The sequence below is a fragment of the Oncorhynchus masou genome, chromosome 10, assembly GCF_036934945.1.
Source record: "Oncorhynchus masou masou isolate Uvic2021 chromosome 10, UVic_Omas_1.1, whole genome shotgun sequence".
Lineage (NCBI taxonomy): Eukaryota > Metazoa > Chordata > Actinopteri > Salmoniformes > Salmonidae > Oncorhynchus > Oncorhynchus masou.
In genome coordinates, this window is record NC_088221.1 from 13611905 (window position 1) to 13630410 (window position 18506).

The following is an 18506-nucleotide window of genomic DNA, read 5'->3' on the forward strand; positions in this document are numbered from 1 at the left end:
ATATGTTTACCAGCCCTTTTCTTTACCTATTTCTGAGAAACCTTTCCAATCACAAAAGGCAAATCTACCAGTCGGTATGGGCTATGCAATGTGTGAAAAGAAACATTTATATCCAACTTTTCCAGAGTTTACTGAATTCTCCCTGAAGGTGCACTGCCATCTGGGATCACCCGGTAATCTGGCTTGGCAACTACTACAGAGTATAGGGACTAGGGAGTGAGCTTTGGAAAATGTAGATGTAAACATTTATTCCTGACTATAGATTTGCCTTCGGTGATGGGAAAAGTTTATCAAAAATAGGTAAAAATGTTTCCTGGGTACAGGATTTTGCCTTCGGCGATGTGAGACCGCCAGCACTGACATGTTTTCTTGAGTGTGTGGTACTAGAATACATTCGAGCGGATGGTCATTGGTCTCCTTGAATTTGTTTCCTTTCGCATTTTCCCACCAGTGATTTGTATTAGCACAGTGGTATTATTGTAATCTACTCTCCTCACCTCAAATGTCCTCCCTGAGTGCTTTTTAATTCCACTGACGGCTCCCGGCGTGTGTTATGATAAGGCATTCTGTTCCTGGAAACACTCACTTACGGTGATGAGTGTGCCCTCGCCACTAATGAACAACGGCCCATTGGAAATCTCACCAAGATTCTCACTGGGCTCAGATTGATTGATGCAGGTTGTTGCACTCTCTGCCGTTACTTTGATCCATTGCTCTCTGTGATGCTGCTCTCTGTGGGGGACAAGGAGGCTGTGCCGTTCTAAGTAATTACAGGGCCCTTTTAGATTAGTACTGATTTAATAAACAAAAAGGGCCACGTTAATGGCGGAGCGGGCAAAATGATTTTTGATATTAAATTATGCCTAAATTATGTGTCTGTGCCTACTTTATTATAGCGAGAGGAAGGAAATAGCTCTCTTAGGGCATATGAGGCAATTCATTATCAGTGGTGAATTATACAGTGTGTTCTAGCTTTAAGCAAAAACAATCATATATTTTTCTTTGCCATGAGCAGTACTCTCATAGTGTCGTTTTATTACACAATGTCTTCCCCGTTTTCCCGGAGTGAAATATTCTGTTTGAGTGTAACATTGCTCATGTAAACAGCCACAGACAGAGTGAGCTTGTTCCTTTTCCTCCAAGGCCTCCTTGGAATCATTGGTGCTAATTTATTCAAGTGCGGTTCCGCCTGTAAATAAACAAATTCAATTTCCTCTGGTTTTAACACTCTCTGGGCTTCACTCACAGCTCTGTCTGATCAAACATGTATTATTCATTTCCTTATCAAGGAGAAGAAGAATACAAAGAATGTTTACTCGTGTTGAATGTGTTTATAAATTAGTACATGTATGCTCCAACTTTGTTTAAAACTAATCTCAGAAATGTGACGAGGTGATGTTTCAAGCAAGGAAGGTTTTTTTTATTTTTTTTATTTTATTGAATTGTCTCTGGCAGAATTCAGTGTTCTATTTTCTTTTACACATTTAAGAAGCCAAAAAGTTTAATTCCATGCTTACATTTTTGTTATACGGTTAGATAAGATTCCTTTTACATTTAATGTGTGCTGCTTTTGCAGGTGAGCCGTCTACTGATGCTGGGCGGGGCCAACGTGAACTACCGGACAGAGGTGCTGAACAACAGCCCGGTGCTGTGTGTCCAGTCCCACCTAGGCCACCAGGAGATGGCTGGCCTGCTGCTGGAGTTCGGGGCCACCGTTGACGTGGTGTCCGAGAATGGCATGAGCCCTCTCTCCTTTGCCTCAGCCGCCGGACACCTGGGCCTGGTCAGTCTGCTCTGCAAGAGAGGAGCCAAGGTTGGTAGTACTACCCCTAGAGTTTAGACTCCTCAGACAACTTCAGGATCAGGGCTTACCATGATTCGAGCTTTTCCTGTAATGGGGAGGGGGGGTTCTACTAAGCTATATGAAATTGCTTTAAGGTCATACCAAGAATCATTTTGCTATTTGATTTTGAATTTTAAGAAACCTTGACGTAACAAAAATATATACACAAAAATGAGTTTATGAAAATGTTTATTTGGCCTTAATGCTATTAGCCCATACAAACACACTGAATGGCAGGTTCACTACATGGAACAACAGATAGTCCCCAGAACAGAATCTAAACAAAGTTTTTTCTGAAGTGTCTGTGGAACAGCAGATAGCCCCCCCCACCAAAAAAAATAAATCGAAAGGAAGTTTTTTTCTGAAGTGTCTGTTCTTTATCCGAGAGATATAAGAAAGACATATATATATATATATTATTTTTTTTTACATGTATTTAACCCCTTATTTTTGCACTAAACAGTCTACATATATACTTCCATTCATTTTTTCAACTGGTACATGGGGACCTTCAGACGAGTCTTGAGGCCTGTGGGCGCCCTAGAGCAAAGCATGTACGTGTTCGTTAGAGTCTCACCTTTCCACAGAGGGGTTATACTAGTGTGTAGGCCAAACTGTTTGGACTCTACAGACAGAAGTCATCAGATCGGCTCTACCCAAGATCCTTTTGTCAGTCACAGGGCAAAACGGAAAACACCATCGTGTTCATGAGACTCATCTGTCCATAGAGGGGTCATAGTAGTTTGTTCGGACGCTACAGATGATTTTGTGAGAAGAGCGATTTTCAGGACATCTCAAGGTCTGACCGTTCACCACTTTGATATTGGATAAGATCTCACTTTGATTGTAAAGCCACTCTGGGAGACTGAAGCAATAGCAACGTCACAGCATATAAAACATGTTCAGATAAGCACTGTTTTTGTGTGTTCTAGGTTGACCATGTGGACAAGAGCGGTCAGTGTGCTCTGGTTCATGCTGCTCTGAGGTGCCACCCTGACATCATCCACCACCTACTGGAGCTGGAGTGGACCCAAGAGGGCCAGCAGCAGAACTGGAGCCTGAAGAACAAGGCCCTCCAGCAGGCTCTCATCGCTGCCTCCAGCATGGGACACACGCAGGTCAGTCAGGGGACACCTGTGAAATCCCAAGTGGCATTCTATTATCTAAATAGTGCATTACTGTCGTCAAAAGTAGGGAACAGGGTGCCATTTGGGACGCAACCACCTACTGTACTTTTTACTTTACTCTACTGTACACCCACACTAACCACAAGTCCTTAGTACCTTACTATAATCAGGAAAGTTTTCCCACACAGTGCCACAACACAACCTCACCTCTTTAGTTTGGAAACAGAAGACACTCCACAGAGAATCACTGATGCTGCCATCACGGATGTTTCTTGTTTCCACTGATGAGAGATGCTGTAGGAGTATTGATCCAGCAGTACGTCTGCAGCCAGCTACCCAGAAGAGAAGCATAGTGGGCTTTGGTAGATTCTGGCCTGCTCCTCATTAAGAGGGCTGCGATACCGTTAGGACTATACACTAAGGCTGGGGCTCAACAGTATTATAGAAGGGGGTCGGAGTGAGCTATCGACCTCCACCTCCACCAAGGGCCCAGTAAAAGAGGAGAATAAAGGAGAGCACAGACAAAAGGGCTAGTTAACACTATTAAGGTATTAATACCACTGAACCTGTACTGCATAGCACTGACGAATATCTACTATAGACACTATACAGACACTATAGTCCAGGCATCAGCGCTCTAGTCCACCATGATTAATTTATCATGCGCCAGAGAAGCATCATTTGCTCGGCAGCATTTTATCGATTCGCTGAAGTTGTTTCATCACTCCGGTTTTTCTGCAATGTAATCAGCGCGCCGTAGAACTAACTCAAGGCTTTATTTGATGCTTGGATTCTGTGTCATTAATCAACATTTCTCATTCGACAGGTTGTCAGAGGCTTGTTGGTGTTGAATAACGAGCATGGTGTGCAAATTGATGGCCATGACACTCTATGGGGAGAAACAGGTATGTGTTCTCTCTATTTTTCTTCCATTATACTGCTCCCTTTGTGTTATCACCTGGTGGAGTATCAGTGTGGAACATTACTGCTGAAATGATGCCCCAATTTGGCCGTGGGTGATTTTATTTAATCATTTAGTCTTTAAAGAATGTACAACTGTAAAAACACTAACTTTGGAAATCTGTTCCAAAGTATTCTCACGCATAGTAGAGATATACAGTTGAAGTCGGAAGTTTACATACACCTTAGCCAAATATATTTAAACTCAGTTTTTCACAATTCCTGACATTTAACCTTTGTAAAAATTCCCTGTCTTAGGTCACTTAGGATTACCACTTCATTTTAAGAATGTGAAATGTCAGAATAATATTTATTTCATCACATCCCAGTGGGTCAGGAGTTTACGTACACTCAATTAGTATTTGGTAGCATTGCCTTTAAATAGTTTAACTTGGGTCAAACGTTTCAGGTAGCCTTCCACAAGCTTTCCACAATAAGTTGGGTGAATTTTGGCCCATTCCTCCTGACAGAGCTGGTGTAACTGAGTCAGGTTTGTAGGCCTCATTGCTCGCACATGCTTTTTCAGTTCTGCCCACACATTTTCTATGGGATTGAGGTCAGGGCTTTGTGATGACCACTCCAATACCTTGACTTTGTTGTCCTTAAGCTATTTTGCCACAACTTTGGAAGTATGCTTGGGGTCATTGTCCATTTGGAAGACCCATTTGCAACCAAGCTTCAAGACTGATGTCTTGAGATGTTGCTTCCATATATCTGCGTAATTTTCCACCCTCATGATGCCATCTATTTTGTGAAGTGCACCAGTCCCTCCTGCAGCATATAGCACCCCCACAACATGATGCTGCCACCTCTGTGCTTCACGGTTGGGATGGTGTTCTTCAGCCTGCAAGCCTCCCCCTTTTTCCTCCAAACATAACAATGGCCATTATGGCCAAACAGTTCTATTTTTGTTTCATCAGACCAGAGGACATTTCTCCAAAAAGTATGATCTTTGTCCCCATGTGCAGTTGCAAACCGTAGTCGGGAGTTTTTATGGCGGTTTTGGAGCAGTGGCTTCTTCCATGCTGAGCGGCCTTTCAGGTTATGTCTATATAGGACCCGTTTTACTGTGGATATAGATACTTTTGTACCTGTTTCCTCCAGCATCTTCACAAGGTCTTTTGCTGTTCAAAAGTACGTTCATCTCTAGGACAAAAGTTTGTTCATCTCTAGGAGACAGAACGCGACTCCTTCCTGAGCGGTATGATGGCTGCATGGTCCCATGGTGTTTATACTTGCATACTATTGTTTGTACAGATGAACATGGTACCTTCAGGCGTTTGGAAAATGCTCCCAAGGATGAACCAGACTTGTGGAGGTCTCAATTATTTTTCTGAGGTCTTGGCTGATTTCTTTTGATTTTCCCATGATGTCAAGCAAAGAGACACTGAGTTTGAAGGTAGGCCTTGAAATACATCCACAGGTACACCTCCAATTGTAGGAGAAGCATCTAAAGCCATGATGTAATTTTTTTGAATTTTCAAAGCTATTTGAAGGCACAGTCAACTTAGTGTATGTAAACTTCTGACCCATTGGATTTGTGATACAGTGAATTATAAGTGAAATAATCTGTCTGTAAACAATTGTTGGAAAAATTACTGGTTTTAATGACTCCAACCTAAGTGTATGTAAACTTCCGACTTCAACTGTATATGTGATCGTATACAAATGTAAGCAAGGTTTGTAATGATTGTTTTAGTCAAATATTATATTTGTTTGGGCTTCTTGCTGTCAATTTGCTAATTATTAGTAATTATGTTCCGGCCCCCTGACCATCTGCTCAGCAAAACAATGGCCCGCGGCTGAATCTAGTATATTATCCCTGATGTAGTAATTCACATTTCCGCAAATATGCAGTCATTTGTACTTTTAAAGCCTGTCCACTTTTCCTTGTCTCCTTCCCTTAAAAGCATCCCTGCTTTGTTCATTTGGGCTTTTATCTGGACGGAGAGTCGTCAGGCTATCCTGTATCGGTAGTGCTAACTGAGTGATTTTCTACTTTAGAGCAGAATTACAGGCATCGCTCCCAGCAGTCCATTCTAAGCACTGAGTCATCGGTGCAGTACATTGTCCATTTAGGTCATGCCAAGCCATTTGTCCTGTTTTTCTCCTCTGCCATTAAAACACACCTGCTCATATATTCCTCTTAGTAGGAGTTAAGCCAGAGCTTTAGTTTCTGTTAAAGATCTGAAATGAATCATTTAGTCCCAGTGGTAATACTGCAGATGTTGGGAAAGGTCGAAGTCTTAGGACTTAGAGGGGAAAACAGATTCAAACAAGAAATGTATAAGTTATATTCTTCAAGAATCAATAGTTACAGTACAGTGCCTTCAGAAAGTATTGACGCCACTTTACTTTTTCCACGTTTTGTTAATACAGCCTGAATTTAAAATGGATTATATTTAGATTTTGTGACACTGGCCTACACACAATACCCCACAATGTCAAAATGGAATAAAGTTTTTAGCAATTTTTTACAAATTAAAGCAAAATTAAATCTGAAATGACTTGAGTCAATAAGTAGTCAACACCTTTGTTATGGCAAGCCTACATAACTTCAGGATCAAAAATTGGCTTAACAATTCAGATAATAAGTATCATGTTATGGGTATGCCTGTCATTGGCGAGGACTAGGGAGTGTTTTAGGATCAAAATAAACGGAATCGAGCTAAGCACAGACAAAGTCCTGGAGGAAAACCTGGTTCAGTCTGCTTTCCAACAGACACTAGGAGACAAATCCCCCTTTCAGCTGGACAATAACCTACAGTGCCGTCAGAAAGTATTCAAACCCCTAGACTTATTTCACATTCTGTTGCGTTACAGCCTGAATTAAAAATGGATTACATTTTCCTCACTCATCTACACACAATACCCCATAATTACAAAGTAAAAACATGTTTTTAGAAGTGAGTCCATGCAACTTATACTTGTTAAGCAAATGTTCACTCCTGAACTTTAGGCTCACCAACGGGGTTGAATTGAAGCAAGACAATTCAACTTTTCATTTTTCATTCATTTGTAAAATAAATTAAAAACATCATTCCACTTTGACATTATGGGTTATTGTGTGTAGACCAGTGATAAACATTCTCAATTTAATCATTTTTAAATTCAGGCTGTAACACATTTTGTAACACTTTATACAGGCATTGTAAACCGCAAGGCCAAATATACCTACCTAGATGACATTGAATGTTCCTGAGTGGCCTTGTCACAGTTTTCACTTCAATCTGCTTGGAAATCTATGGCAAGACTTGAAAATGGCTGATCAACAATCAACTTAACAGAGCTTGAAATGTGTTTTTTTTGTAATAGTGAGCAAATATTGTACAATCCAGGTTTGCAAAGCTCTTAGAGACTTACCCCAAAAGACTCACATCTGTAATCGTTGCCAATGGTGATTCTAACATGTATTGACTCAGGGGTTGAATACTTTTCTAATTTATTCCATTAATAAAAATAAAAGGTAGATTTTTTTTAAATAAAAAAAATACAATTAAATTCATTTTAATCTTTGTAACACAACAAAATGTGAAAAAAGTCAAGGGGTGTGAATACTTTTGGAATAATTTAAAAGTCTACAAATGTATGTACACGTCCCAAATTGCCTAATTAATGGCCAGCTGAATGTATATGCTGGAACTCATTTGGAGGAGGTAGCAAATGTGGGACCAATCTAAAAAATAAAAAAACAGATGAGAGACAGAAAGCAGGAGCAGGAGAAATGGAGCTGGCACTGGCAGGGGGTGGCTGCAGGTCAAAGCAATTTAAGATTGATCCTGGTAATGGTGCAGGAAGCCAAGTGGAACAGGAAAGGCACCCTAATTCCATATATAGTGCACTATTTTTGGCCAGTGCCCATTGCACCTTATTCCCTATGGGCCCTGGTCAAAAGTAGTGCACTATATAGGGAACAGAGTGCCATTTGGGACGCAGACTATAAGCAGGAGTCTGTTGTCATATCTATGAGTCAGCAGGGTTGTCATAGAAGTGCTGAATAAATCAAATGTCTGTTTTAATTCAAGTAAAAATAAAGATGAGGCCTCTGGGTATGGAAGTATTAAAATGGTCTGAGATCTGGGATGGGTTTGAAACATTTGCCACCGTCACAGTACCCCCATGCTTATTAACATTACAACTTACCAGTACCATCACCATTGTTGGTGCAGCATTTCTGTGTACTGAATGAGTAAACACACATCGTTAGGATAGTGTTTCCCAAATGGCACACTATTCCATTAATAGTGCACTACTTTTCACCAGGGTCCATAGGGAATAGGGTGCCATTTCGAATGCTGGCTACAGCAGTACAGCTTTTTAGAAATTCTTCTTGTGGTTTTTGTTATCATCTTGGCCTCTTGTGGAAAGCTGCACACTGGAGATAAAGACAGACAGAGACTGACACCACAGATTCTCTTCTCTGAGGTAGTCCGTTAAAGATGAGAGTACAACAGCACAGAGCGAGATCTGTGACTGTCTGTTAAGTGTTCCAAGTAGCAGAACTTCACTTGTAAGACCCAAGAATAAAGAAACCCATTTTATGTGATCATGGTGACCAACTGTTGCTCAGACATCCTCAAATGGTCCAGAATTTCCCAACTCTTCATCATTTGGGCAGCTCATTTAATGATGTGTGTGTTTTTTTAGAGCACACAGTCTAATGGTGAGAGAGGGAGAAAATTTAGAGCACACAATCTAATGATGAGAGAATGTGAACAATAGTCTCTCTGTGGCCTCAGTAGTATACCAGGTTGGTGTAGACAGCCAGCCTAGCAGTAACAAATGGCTCTGAGATGTAGGTCAGCCCATTAGGTCTAGGGGAGAGAGGCTTCTGCATCACAAATAGTACCCTATTCCCTATAGTGCACTACTTTAGACCAGAGCCCAATGGGCCCTTGTCAAAAGTAGTGCACTACATAGGGAATAGGGTGCCATTTTGGACACCAATGATGCGTTCTCCTCAGTGCTACTGCTGCTAACTGGTGCTGCTTCTGCAAAATACATTTCCTGGACAAAAAAAGTGCTGAAGGGCTTTGGAGCTTATTACATCCTAGGGACAAGATATCCCCTTTCGAAATGGCCCTTCTTCTCTGGAAACGGCTGCTTTCCATCTTAGGGGCCGCGTGTTCGTAGGGCTGAGGAATGGGCCAGTGTTATTTTAGATTGGGCCAGAAACGTTTTATTTTTTTAATCATAAAGTGCTGCTTCATGTTTTGCACCTTGTTACATCATCACACTTCTGCATAACAACATTTCTGTTCACACCCCCACCACCTACTTTGTTTCCTACTTAGAAAAGGATAGAGGCCTACTTTCTTTTTACTTGTTTAGACGGTAGTGCAAGAGGTATAGGACAAAATGCTAATTTATTATAACGGGTAGGCAGGTGTGTATGGTGTGTTTTAAACTGAGCGGATTTACACCCAGGCCTTGGCTGGTGGCCCTGTAGACATGACCATTGCTGTGAATAATCAGTAGTCATGCTTGCCTTCATTCTCAAAGTCATCCAGTATGTGCCACCTGCTGTAGCTAGAGGTGAAAGAAACGCACACCTATTTAGGCAAGGTGCTGGCTAGCGGAGTGGAACACTTAAAAAATAAAGGAGAGCCGCACACTCTAGGAGCTCAGATGCAAAAATATTTATGTCCAACGTTTCGATGGACAAGCTGTAGCTGACAGTGGTCCAACGTTTACTGTACCTCTGAACTCTATGTATTCACCTGGATGTTAAACCTTCTAACTCCCATCCGTTCCAGGCTAATACAGGTCACAGGTGGCCCCATGACGCCAGGCACAACACCAGCGAGCTAAAACAAGGAGACACGCTCCAACACCCATCTCCACATCCAAACGCGTTTTGAAAGCTAATTGCACCCACCTGGCACTAGGCTCATTCAAAGCAACACTTTGTATTCGAGAAGATAGGCAAATGTGCATTATTTTGGGCACTGTGGTTGGTTTAAACTCTTTGAAAATATGTATTTTAGCAAACAAAGAGGCTACGCTTCTCTGCACTCTTCCTGACCACTTGGGAGCTCCACTTAAATGGCTTTATTCAATGCCTTTTTACGGGTATGATTGGGTTGTAATTCAATGGAGAGCCATCACAGGGCTATATAGAAAAGAACATCTACACTTAAATGTTGTGGATACGGCATAGGCAGCAGAACTGGTTCGGCCTTAGAAATACTGCAAGTGAATATCACAGCCTGAAGTCTTTTATATGAATTTTGTTTGAGGGTTTATAATCCAGAGGCCTGTATGGAGATATACAGCAGGAGAAAACTCTGTAAGATAGCCCAGGTGAAATACCCTCCCGAAAATTGACATTCATCGCTACAGCGCTGAACAAATTCCTTCAGTTAACAACCTGTCAGAGAAATATAATTTCATATTTGAAAGGCAAAGTGTGAAAGAAATAACATCTTTATGCAAATAGGTCCACTGTACTTTGTTTGGATAGCGAGAGATTGGATTACATCTCTGTGTTGGCACTATCATGTAAAATCTCTCCTCAGAATGACAGAGTTTTACCTCTGGGAAGGAGAAAGGGTAATAGTGGTGTCTTCTTTGTAGAATAGATGTGAATAAGTCGGCAGCAGTTGAAAAGATTAGGGGAAAGACAAATAGACACAGTGCGGTATTACCTTTGTGATCATGTAGCATATATCTCAAGTTACAAGAGAGGAGCTATTGTGAGGTTATATGGTTTCTGTAGAAATGGACAAATGGAGGTTGTTTTCCATCTGTAAAAGAGGTTTGTGCATGTTGTAAATTGTACACGCCACAAATGAGTAATGCATTGGCCAAGTCAAACAGCGGCCCTGACATTTTCTACATTACTTAATAAAACGATGAGATCAACTTCTCATTATCATGAAATATTCAGTTGCGCCACTGGGTGTAGCCTCGTATATTGTCTTTTCATCCACTGTAATTATGCCTGTAAGAATCTTTTTAAATGATGAAATCACCCCTGTTTATAGGAGGTGTTTAATACATGTGGTGTTTAGTTGGCTGTGTTCTAAGCGTTTGGTTGTGTTTAATTATTTACACGGCGGTGGGTTGTTGCGTGCGCCGCTCGCCCATCAGTCATTCATCCCGACACAGGGGGGGTGAGAGAGAGAGGTTTCTCTTATGGAGTATGTAGACAAGCGTGCAGAACAGTGTGGAAACACCACAGTCGTGACACCACGGTCAAGGATGCCAGTCCCAGGAGGGAGGACGCACACCAGGATGATATGTCAGCGAGTAGTTTCTCTGCTAGTGGAGTGAACTTGTAATGACCTAGACCTATAGAAACAGACCACAGCTCCCATGATGCCACAGTCAGGAAGTAGGTCTTCATGTGATAGATACTGTATGTTGCTGAGGTGTCCTTGACTGACAGATACAGCTGGGACCCTGCTTCTCCAGGTTGTTAGCCCAGCAATGGTCTCCTGAAATGGCAAAATCAACTACATTTGAGCGACTAGTGCTTGTTTACGAACTGATGCGGGACACTGTGCACTACTTTTTTGTGCCTTTAGGGTTCTTTTGGTCAAAAGTAGTGTACAATTATTGGGAATAGGCTGCCATTTGGCGCACAGTCTTTCAGCCTTTGGGATAGTTTGATCAGGAAGAGGACCGGTCTGTCCGTGTTTGGTCTGTTTATCAGTCAGTGATTTACAGTCCACCCCTCAGGACAGCAGTCTTAGTGGGCCAGACCGGAGAGAGAGGCAGATTAGGAGAAAAGATAAAGTTGAGTGGCTTATTACAGAACATGACTAAGATATCAATCTGCCTGGCTCTATGAAGGAGGGAAGGAAGGATGGAGGGAGAGACCGAGATATAGAGGGAATGGGCACAATAAAGAGACACGTTTGTGAGATCAGAGAGATTATCAAACACATTGAATTGGCCTTGGAAGATCATAGATGGATGCCACTGAGGTCTCCTGTAGGGTTTGAAAGTAGTATACAGACCAAACTTTTCATTGGGTGTTCCCTAATGTTCGACTAATAGAGGCACATAGGATTATATCAATGTCTCAAAATGGATGCATCCCTGAAAGAGCGCACAGTAACAATAATGTCCGTCTTCGACTACTGTTGTTCCAGAGGGCGTGTCCCAAGTGGCACCCTATTCCCTATGGGCCCTGGTCAAAAGTAGTGTGCTACATAGAGAGTAGGGTGCTATTTGGGACGCATGCCATAGTCTCTCTGCTCTGAGGAAATATGCTAGGGGAGCAGATGGAGGTTGTGGTTGGCTGATACGTAACGGCCCTCCGCTCACACTCCCATCATGATGGATGATGCCCCTCAGCCTGAGACAGGTGCTCTGGGTCTAATCTGGGTCTTTCGTTTTCCTGAGGTGAATCCGAATGCACCACCAGTCTCTCTCTCTGTGGGTTTATTGTTCGGATACCAACTTTCATCCAAGACTTGAATCTGATTATGAACTGGGTGGTTCGAGCCCTGAATGCTGACAGCTATGGTATATCAGACCATATACCACGGGTATGACAAAACATTTATTTTTACTGATCTAATTATGTTGGTAACCAGTTTATAATAGCAATAAGGCACCTCAGGGGGTTGTGATATATGGTCAATATACCACGGGTAAGGGCTGTGTCTAGGCATTCAGCGTTGCGTCGTGCATAAGAACAGCCCTTAGCCGTGGTATATTGGCCTTATACCACACTCCCTCGGGAGTCCCTCCCTTATTGCTTAAATCTACCACATCTCATAGTAAAAGTATAGTATCCACTGAATGTGGGCCAACTGCTATGGCTCAGTGTGCTAATCAGGAGATGAGAAACACATGGACTGTAGTATTCTTTTCACTGCATCTTAGTATGTTAGGTTGAAGATACTTGAATCTGTCTTTATTAAAGTACCTTAACCTATTCTGTAACAGAAATGGCAAAGATGTACCAGCAAACTAATGGTATCTTATTGAGTTTTTTCCTTGTTGTCATCATTTTGGACCCGCTATTCTGCTAGACATTAGATAAGATCACTACTCAAGTCTCAAAGCTTTCTCTCTTGGCACAAGTTAACAATTCCGGTATTTGTATTAATGGCATACCTATATACATAATGTGTGTGCGTTCGTGTAATATTGGGACGGTTTCTGGGTGAACAGCCAAACTTCCTGATCACCTGTATTATGTTTATTTTTGTCAAGTAATGACAGTCATAATACAAGTTTCCAAGAGATAAGATTTCACATAGATTTGCAAACAACTATACAATCAAGACAGCATTGTATCCTACAGGTTAGCTTTATCAGCCTCGATTTAAAATTCAGACACTTGTGTTTTCCCTCTAAATGATTTTATATTGTCAAGAAGGAAATAATACTGAATTGTGTTTTAGTCCAATTATCGGCACTCAGTGGATAGACAACTAAATGCTGTATGTTTTCAACTTAAATGTGGACTAGAGGGAGCAGGCCCTGTCTCGAGCAAGCCAGACCCTGTCCTGTGTATGTGTGAGGTCTCACCATTGGTGCAGTAGTGCCCTAGCTGACCCGGGTCCAGTCCTGACCCCTTTCCTCTGGTCTCCTCAGCTCTGACGGCGGCGGCGGGTCGGGGCAAGATGGACGTGTGTGGCTTCCTGCTGGAGCACGGGGCCATGGTGCAGCAGGTCAACCGCAGGGGGGTCTTCCCTCTCTTCTGTGCTGTCAGACAAGGACACTGGCAGGTGAGACACACACACGATCATATTGCCTCAAACTACAGTTACACGTCAAAGGAACCCTCGATGATTTACCCCGAGGAAGTGGAGTTCAAGTCTGTTTGTGCGCGTGTGTGCGGGTTAGATTGCAGAGCTGCTGCTGCAGCAGCATGGTGCTGACGTGAACATCAGTGACAAACAGGGACGGACACTACTAATGGTGGCGGCGTGCGAGGGCCACCTGAGCACTGCCGACTTTCTGCTGTCAAAGGGTGAGCTACCACGATGCTACGTTAGATCATGTATGCATCCCAAATGGCACCCTATTCCCTTTATAGTGCACTATTTTTTACCGGGGCTCATAGGAGTCTCAAAAGTAGTGCACTGTATAGGAAATAGGGTGCCATTTGGGACGCAGACCGTGTCAGCCGTCACAATGTAAACCGGTCTGCTCTTTCTCTACAGTCAGATTCAATCCAAATTCAAAAGTATCCAAATATCGAATGGTTTGTTGAGTGAAGGTCATATGCTGTGGTTTTGATAAATCTGCTGTTGAATGCTTGATTTATTCTTCACTAGGTGCGTCGTTGACGTCGATGGACAAGGAAGGGTTAACGCCCATGAGCTGGGCGTGTTTGAAAGGACATAAGAACGTTGTGCAGTTTCTGGTGGAGAAGGGTGCGGTCATAGACCACACAGACAAGAATGGACGGACTCCGCTGGACCTGGCCGCCTTCTACGGCGACGCGGAGATTGTGAGTAGCGAGATACATTGACAGACAGTGAGACTGACAGACAGGCAGACGGGACAGGAAGACAGACAAGATAGATACAGACAGACAGTTATTAAGCTCAGTCTAAATCGGTCTCACTAGGCCTGCCCCTTAGTTAGGCCCAACACAAGTGCTCTGGGTCTCCTTATGAGACACACACTGCTGGGAATTACCACGGATCTATAGGAGAGTTAAGAGTGTTTGTTCTGACTGTAGGCGACTTAAGAGTGTGTGTTTGACTGTGTTGCTCCGGTATTGAAGGTCCATTACCTGGTGGAGAAAGGAGCCGTGATAGAGCATGTAGACTACAGTGGTATGAGGCCGTTGGACCGGGCGATAGGGTGTCGGAACACATCGGTAGTGGTGACCCTGCTGAAGAAGGGGGCTAAACTGGGTAAGAAACTAAGAACTGTAACTATAATTTGTGTTGGTTTCTAGATACACTGTTCTTTCAGTGTTCTTTCCTACAACCTTATAGTCTAAGTGATTGAACTACTTTGGCTTTACAATAGTAATGAGAGAAAGGTGACTTGAGCCTTAGTAAGACTTCAGTCTTACTAAATATAATGAGGTTATCGCCATGGAATCTGGTTGCTCAGTGCTAAAATCGGGAATTTGAAATAATGTCCTATCGTGATTCTGTACTTATAAAATCGGCCAATAGACAATGTTACACCCACCCCCCCCCAAAAAAATGATACATAAACAAAAATAACGTTTAAAAAGACAGCTAGCGCAAGCGCACATGCTACGGGAGGGACGAGAGGAATCACGGCCATGACAAAAGTGATTGAGTAGAGCAACTCTGGAATAGGTTACTAGTTAAATCACCATGGGCTGCAGAGCAAGCAACTCTTCTGTCCTCAGAACTGTATAATTATCAAATGATTAGCATTTTTGCCTCATCCTCCTCTCTTGGCCTAGGCTATATGTCAGTAGTTTGCATATTGTTAGAATAATATGGAAACAGGCCGAGCCCAACTCTAGGCTGCGCATCGTTTCATTCATAACCTTTTCTCAGTTCTAGGCTTTTTTTCTTTTGACTTCTCATTCAATTTTTCCCATCTTGGTATTGTTTGCTCAATTTCACTTGTCTGTAGTGTTGGTCATTCAAAATAAAGCTGTAAGAATAGATTTGTTTTCTATCTTTCTATTGTTGTTGATCTCTCATTATTACCTTAGGTCTACCATATTTAAGTTATTCTACATTGTTCTCTTGCATTCTGTAAGTATAACATGTTTTTTGGAAGTAGGCTATAACCAATAGGAATATAGGCGGTCTACTCGGAATGTCACCCATGCACTGCCCTGCTCTTTACTGCGCGGTGCCAGTCAAGTTAAAATGGGTATCGTCTGTCACATTGCGATGTCGTCACCATCGACAACGGCTGTCGATCATCCTCAATAGACGATACTATGGTAATATTACCCAAACCTAGTGCTAAATTCAAGGGCAATGACACTGAACAGATTTCAACCAGGATTCACCTAGTGTGTAGTAGGCTTGGGCCGTATACCGTTTGGGGGGGGGGTGCATACTACGCTACTGCTTAGAACTATAAGTTAAGTAGAACTATAAGAAATGTTAAGATGTGTCAAATAAATCATATCCAACTCATGGTAGCAGCTATGTATTCGGTTTGCTAACTTGCTAGCTACGTGGCTAGATGTCAATATCAATATTTTTGGTTACAGCAGAGACGTTCAATCATTTATTTTTTTGTGTGCACTTTCGGTAATACCGTTTGTGGTACAGAAATGGTACGACGGTATGAAAATCTGGAAGACCGCCCAACCCTAATGTGTACCGTCTCTCTCTCCCTCCCGCTCTTTCTCTCTCTCGCATTCTCTTTGTGTGTCTGTGAGTTTCCTTTCTCCCAAAGGTGTGCCGGCGTGCTAATTTGAGAAAGTGACTTATCACCAAAATGACATTCACTGAGCTATCTAGGCCTAGAGCTTATCTCCCTCATTTTACATCTGCAGTGTGGGCCAGCCAGGCACCTCACCTAGAGTTAGCTAATGGCCAATACCTCCAACCCTCTCCCCTTGCCCTGGTAGCAATGTAGTCTGCTCTTAGCACACAATGCTATCAGTCTCTATAATCTCAATTGCCTTTACGACCAGCAAATCACCATTTTGTTTCATATCAATGCAATTATAGGTACAGTATATCCACTGGCAAACTCTCTCAGTATTATCAGTGCAGGAAATAAAATGGTCGACACAAAATCAGAAAACGTGAGGCAATTTAAGCTTGGAAAGGTCCAAAATGAATAAATCACATTTTATAGCCATAGCAGTTTCAAATGATCTTCTGCCTTTCTGAATGCTTTTCTCTTTGCATGATTCCTTCCCTCCTTCAATCTCTCATCCTTTTTCTCTTCTTCTAAACTGCTTTCAATGTAACCGTAAGGCTACAGAACGTCGCCTTATGATCGATCAGGTACAATCTTTAGGTAACTTTACCTTGTTACCAATTTCCTAGTGAATATAGTCCGTGGGTCGGGGAGCGGCAGTGGTGTAACTCTACTCTGTGTGTGTATGTCTGTGTGGACCAACAGGGAATGCAGCCTGGGCTATGGCCACGTCCAAGCCTGACATCCTCATCATTCTCCTGCAGAAGCTTATGGAGGAGGGCAACGTGCTTTACAAGGTACAGAAAAGTGATTAGGTTTGCCTCCCAAATGGCACCATATGTTCCCTGGTCAAAAGTAGTGCACTAAATAGGGAATATGGTACCATCTGGGATGCAACCTATGTAGGCTCGCAATGTGTATTGATATAGTCAAGTGTGTTCTGAGTAAATAGTATTTTACAATGGGCTACAATAAAAAAAAAGACTGATGCATACAATATGATTACAGTGCATTCAGAAAGTATTCACACCACTTCGTTATCCACCTTTTGTTACATTACAGCCTTATTCTAAAATGTATTTAAGTGTTTTTTTCATCATCAATCTACACACAATACCCCATAATGACAAAGCCAAAACAGGTTTTTAGAAATGTTTCCAAATGTACTAAACATTTTAAACTGATATATCACATTTACATACGTATTCAGACCCTTTAATCAGTTCTTTGTTGAAGCACCTTTGGCAGCGATTCCAGCCTGGAGTCTTCTTCGGTATGATGCTACAAGCTTGGCACACCTGTATTTGGGGAATTTCTCTCATTCTTCTCTGGAGATCCTCTCAAGCTCTGTCAGGTTGGATGGGGAGCGTCGCTGCACAGATATATTCAGGTCTCTCCAGAGATGTTCAATCAGGTTCAAGTCCGGGCTCTGGCTGGGTCACTCATGGACATTCAGAGACTTGTCCTGAAGCCACTCCTGCGTTGTCTTGGCTGTGTGCTTAGGGTCGTTGCCCTATTGGAAGGTTGAACCTTCACCCCAGTCTGAGGTCCTGAGTGCTTTGGAACACATTTTCATCAAGTTTCTTGCTGTGTGCCTTTCCAAATCATGTCCAATCAATTGAATTTACCACAGGTGGACTCCAATCAAGTTGTAAAAACATCTCAAGGATGATCAATGCAAACTGGATGCACCTAAGCTTATTTTTGAGTCTCATAGCAAAGGGTCTGAATACTTATGTAAAGAATGTTTTTCAGTTTTTGATTTTTAATACATTTACAAACATGTCTAAAAACCTGTTAGAAAACCTGTTGTCCATGTCTAAAAACCTCTAAAAATAAGGTATTGTGTGTAGATTGATGAGGAAAATTGCATTTAAGCCATTTTAGAATAAGGCTGTAACGTTTTTAAAAAATGACGTCATTGGATTGATTGGCCATCAGAGGGAGTGTTTGGATAAAAAGGACACCTCAGCCACTGTAATTTGGATGAGAGGTAACAACAATGACTGTTATATTTTGAGCAGCTCAATGCGACGCAGCAGAGATGAATGGGTGTGTGCAACGCCAAACTCACCCTTTGAGCTGGGATTGATCCGTGACATTTAACAGATTGAGTTTTGTGGCAGAAAGGACAATCCGCTCAGGTGGGACCTGTGTGTGATTGATGACAAAGGGAGGGACTGTGTGTGAGCTGCTGCGACGTGCCAGTTGGGTTGGGGGAGGATCTGACAACCTACCTTCTCTCCCTCTCTCTCCCCCTATCCCCCCCCCACCCACACACCTTC

The 18506-nt window shown here is 42.4% G+C and overlaps 1 protein-coding gene across 4 annotated transcripts in view; it reads left to right on the forward strand.

The window, feature by feature from the left end:
- LOC135547173 (protein TANC1-like) overlaps positions 1–18506 on the forward strand; it is a 185044-nt gene that overhangs the window by 161262 nt on the left and 5276 nt on the right. For 2 of the 4 annotated variants that reach the window (XM_064975908.1, XM_064975909.1), the window contains exons 16-24: positions 1577–1813; positions 2776–2961; positions 3797–3875; positions 13486–13619; positions 13738–13864; positions 14172–14347; positions 14627–14759; positions 16779–16808; positions 16927–17018. In XM_064975908.1, the coding sequence (XP_064831980.1) occupies positions 1577–1813; positions 2776–2961; positions 3797–3875; positions 13486–13619; positions 13738–13864; positions 14172–14347; positions 14627–14759; positions 16779–16808; positions 16927–17018 (1194 nt within the window). The remainder of the gene's footprint in view (positions 1–1576; positions 1814–2775; positions 2962–3796; positions 3876–13485; positions 13620–13737; positions 13865–14171; positions 14348–14626; positions 14760–16778; positions 16809–16926; positions 17019–18506) is intronic. The other 2 variants (XM_064975910.1, XM_064975911.1) reach the window with 1 other exon arrangement.